Source organism: Limulus polyphemus, unplaced genomic scaffold, assembly GCF_000517525.1.
Source record: "Limulus polyphemus unplaced genomic scaffold, Limulus_polyphemus-2.1.2 Scaffold2379, whole genome shotgun sequence".
In the NCBI taxonomy this organism is placed as follows: domain Eukaryota; kingdom Metazoa; phylum Arthropoda; class Merostomata; order Xiphosura; family Limulidae; genus Limulus; species Limulus polyphemus.
Genome location: NW_013667989.1, coordinates 7,962 through 12,895, shown reverse-complemented (window position 1 = coordinate 12,895; position 4,934 = coordinate 7,962). Strand labels below are relative to the sequence as shown.

General features: G+C 28.9%; 1 protein-coding gene across 1 annotated transcript in view; it reads right to left on the bottom strand.

The window, feature by feature from the left end:
* LOC106466784 (MAP kinase-activated protein kinase 2-like) overlaps nucleotides 1–4,934 on the bottom strand; it is a 22,811-nt gene that overhangs the window by 11,596 nt on the left and 6,281 nt on the right. Inside the window, exon 2 of the mRNA XM_013927087.2 lies at nucleotides 1,048–1,187. Coding sequence (XP_013782541.1) covers nucleotides 1,048–1,187 — 140 coding nt within the window. The remainder of the gene's footprint in view (nucleotides 1–1,047; nucleotides 1,188–4,934) is intronic.

The following is a 4,934-nucleotide window of genomic DNA, read 5'->3' as shown; positions in this document are numbered from 1 at the left end:
AAATTAAAATTAAGTTAGTAGTAGTAGTAGTTAAGTTAATAATAACTAAACGAAAAGAAAATTAAAGTAAAGTAAGAGTAGTAGTAGTCTACTGTGTATATAATATATATATATATATATATATATATATATATATACACACCTGTGTACCTTACATATATAAGACTGACAAACAACACTGCATGCATTTTGTTATTTATTCCATAGCAATAACTAATGTAGGACATGAACCACTGTGCTACACTGCCCATATAAATGAAGTATAGGGCAAGTAGTTTCATACAGTATGTACTCATACTCTCACTACTACTACTACTACTACACACACACACACACACACATTCTCACGGATGGGACAAATAGCAGTTTTGGTCAGATATATGAATCTTGCAATCAGTCTGATTTAGACAGTAGATGTGGCTATACATATTGAATATATGCAGCAGGCATCAGCTACCAGTTCATTGCAATACAATATTAAACTAGTTATTTTGTCATTACTTTTTGAAAATTCAATTACGATGTACAGTTCTGCATGACTAATCATCCACTGTAGGAATGTGGCACATGGTGGCATAAGACAGCTTTAAGCTACCGGTGAAGCTGATCTTTATCATATGCTTGCTGTTACTGCCATTCCCATGACTACCTCCAGCATAAAGTGGCAAAACAATGGGTGTACATAATTTTTTTATTTAAACTATACAATAACTACCACAGTTCCCACTCTTTAAAGCAGGGACAATGCCACTATGTTTAAAAGCATGTAGAATGCACTAACGGATTAGGTGATGCAACAACTATTATGTCACACACATACAAGTAGTATCATGCCTGCATAATACTGTTAGATTATCTGCTAATGGAAATTTGATTAGATTTCATGAAATAGTGCATTATTAAATATCTGTCCCATCTCTAAAACACACACACAGACAAGTACATATACACACACACACACACATATATATATGTGAGAGAGAGAGAGTACAGGCAGATAGTGTACAAAATCATTTACCCTAAACAAGTAAATAAAAGAACACTTACCATTCCATAACAACAAGTAAACACTTCTGACCACCATAGGCATTTTCATATACAGCAATAATATTAACAATATGGACACTATTGCTTGCCCTCCAATGAAGTTCTATCTCTCTTCGAGATTTAGGGTTATCTTTTAATACCTGTAATATGGGAAGACATATTTATCTTCAACATCTGTGAACAAACTGGGTTTAAACATAGCACAAATGAACAAACTCATTTCATACAAGCTATGTAGTTCTTGTTCAGTGTTTCACTTAAACAATAAAAAACTTCAAACACATCAATTATTAATTATCATCGGTTTAAATTATCAACAACTAGCTGAATGCCCGTTATATTATAGTAAATGCTGATTAATTTTTCCTCTGAAATTTAAATCTAAATAAATGTTTATGAACGTGTTTTCTAAAGATTAATTATATTATACTAATAACATATGATAAAGAACATTTCTCCTTCTTGATAAAGCCTTTTAGATTAAACCATGTTAAAAAACTGGTTCTCGAAGATAAACTCCTACATGATCAATTGTCTAACCCTGCAATTCATTAGCTGTGATGTCAAAGAATTTGAGAGTGAAGGACAAATGAACAAAAGCATAACCTTTCATAAAAAAAATTGTTATTAAAAATTTGACTAAATCTTTTAAAATCTTTTACTCGTTTGAAAAACCTCAATAATAATAATAATAATGTATTGTAGCACCATCTATTAGGCTAAAAAGATATTTAGGTTGTGTTTATGTGTAATATGCTCCCCAATTTAATCTATAACAGTGTTTATATTTCTCCAAATATTCAAAGAGCTTGCTCTAAATATATTTAAAAAATAAAATCCCAACTCAGCGGATAGTCAAGCGCTATAATCATTGTGACATCCAGTCTTTGTAATCAAATGTTAACATATAATTCAAATTATCATGTTAATCTGGTTTTCCTAATATTGTAATATCTTGTTCTAAACACAATGAGTTAATAATTAAAAAAAAAGTTATATAAAATCCACACTTGACTGGCATTTGAACTTGAGACTTCTGCTCGAGATAAACAATTGACCTAATTTGAATGTTACCAATAGAGTCGAGTATTACAAACAGAGGATGACTTTATATAAAGGTGTATTCGATAGTGTAAAAAAAAAATTAGAAAAATACACAATGTTCATACAGATCTTTCACTTTTTTTAAAAAAATGTTTAATTACAGCCACTATTATATCTTTCACCTACAATGAATAATTCCCCATGTGTCTAACATTAGGTAAAACTACAAATGCTCAAGGATTTCTCTCCACTTTTCAAAATGCACTTTGTATTGGCTCTTTGTACAAGTTTGTGTCTTTTTTTTATATCTTTCACCTACAATGAATAATTTCCCATGTGCCTAACATTAGGTAAAACTATAAATGCTCAAGGATTTCTCTCCACTTTTCAAAATGCACTTTGTATTGGCTCTTTGTACAAGTTTCTGTCCTTAATAATGATGAAACGTCATAGAAGAGTTAAAAAAAAAATTCCAGTTAAATATGTAATCCAAAATTTTGCATAATTTCCAAAAACTTTTAATCCAAAACTCTATTGTTTTTTGTCAGAATTTTAAATACCATGTTTTTATGAATAACTTCTGATCAAAGTGAGCTAAGCACATTGAAACTATAAATCAAACGAGTAATTAATGTAGTTAATTTTATGTTTAAAGTTTAAATAACAACAATCATTTAAACTTGGATAGTTAAATTCATGATCAAACTTTATGTTAGTGTTGTTATTATTACTTTCTTTTGCAATTAAAATCATTTGCCATGTAACTAATTGCATGTACTTATTCTTACTGCACAATCAAAATATCACAATTTGTTCTTTCAGTGTCAAAAAAAAAAAACAATCCAAAATAATGTTTAATATATAAAATTCATTATTCAGAAGAGAATAATTTGACTGGTGGAGGAAAAAGACTGAAGAGGCATTTGGCCCAAGAAAATTATGTCATATACATAATTGATTCTAAATGTACAAGCAGTGAAACTAGCACACAGTTTGTGATTTACCTATACAATTCTAAAATAACTATTTCTATATTAAAAACACACATGCATGATAAGTAGAAAACATACTGCCAGAACAACTTACAGTAACAAAGATGAAACTGGTTATTACTGCTTAGAAACTGGTTACGTTTCAACACATCTATCAATGAATGTGCACATTTAAAAACCATATAGATATCACCATGATGAACAGTAACTTGATTTTGCTGTTATGCATGATTAAATAAAAATAAGGAACTTTGGTTCATTCTAAGGCAGAACTTGTATATTTACTACAGTTTCAGAGTTTTGATAACTAATTTTATACATAAGCTTTGTTCTATATTGTAATGTAAAAGAAACTCTCTTAAAACTAATATTTGAAAGGAATAATATTAAAAAGTAAAGAATGCACAGGACAAACATTTTACTTGAGGAAATTAAATTCTATATTAAAATTGCCAATGTCTTTACAAAGCTACTTTAAATATTAATTATCATCATCACACAACTGTTACCATATTCATATCAAAGTACTGAGATACAAAACAAATTGAACTGTAGAAATTTTTCTTCTTCTTATAATACTTCAGCAAATTAAATTAACTAGAATTACACAAAGTAATAAGAACAGCTATTAACATGCAGAATATCTATTTAGGTTGACAGATTTTTTGTTACTAATACATATCAACACTATGACTTATCATAAAGGATAGTAATATGAGCTCAAGGAAGAGCTATTTATCTTTTTCAACCCAAGGCAGTTTGTGTGTATTTTTTCAAGTAGCTCATAATTGGTCATGCATGTTACATAAATAATTGTAACAAAACTTTAAAGGTAAAGCAAAAGCAATATCTTCAAATAAAATTACTATATAGTAATTAACCTCATGTGAAATTACATTTTACAAATACCATGACATATATTAATAGTCAATAAAACAAACACTATTCTTCAAGATACATGACAAGACCATGTGAATTAATCTCAAATGGAATTTTCCTGTCATTTCATCTTTTATGCTGAATCATTGGAGCTGCATGTGTCAAGCCAGAACATAAACCAGATCAACACTGGATAAGAACAGAAAGCTTGTGTACCAATAAAGAAAACCCACCACACCACTCACATATTTGTATATGATTAGGTTAAAGGACCTACTAAAACCTGGCATTAACATGTTACAAGAATTCCTCCACTGCATGTGTACTAGCTTTTGGAAAGTTAACAGCAATATTAGTAATATAACACATAAAAAGAATTGTAAGTCTAGAAACATTTTGAATGAGACTTAGCCTGCACCATGATGACAAAGGCAACCTGAACCTTGCTTTGTTCTCTCCGATCTTGAATACATTTATACACTAAAGCTAACATGTCAATATTTCAATCACAACTTACCATTCCTTTTAAAAAGTAACACATTATATTGATGACAATGTTTCTCTTGGAAAATTGATTTCTTACATACTTTTGTGTGTTTGGTAGTTAAATAGCCTTGTATGCATATAGTCAAAATTTTTAATAATAATAACAACAATAACAGTACAAAACAATGTACTGTAAAAAAAATCAAATTCATACTTGTAAAACAAGCAGCAATGAGTGAACTACATACATTCATTTTTTATGGCATGAACACATCTTATAAGAAAAGTGAAGATCACCTTAATACAGAAGTTCAACTATCAATAAAAATATTTAGAACTAAATCTTTATTCACTAAAATTTTTTATTAAAAACTTTCACTGCTACACACTATGCATTTGTTTTCTTTAAAAAAAAAAAATCAAGTACACTGTAATTTATGAATTTTAACTAAAGTTTTAGGAATTTATAACAAAATATATTTTCAA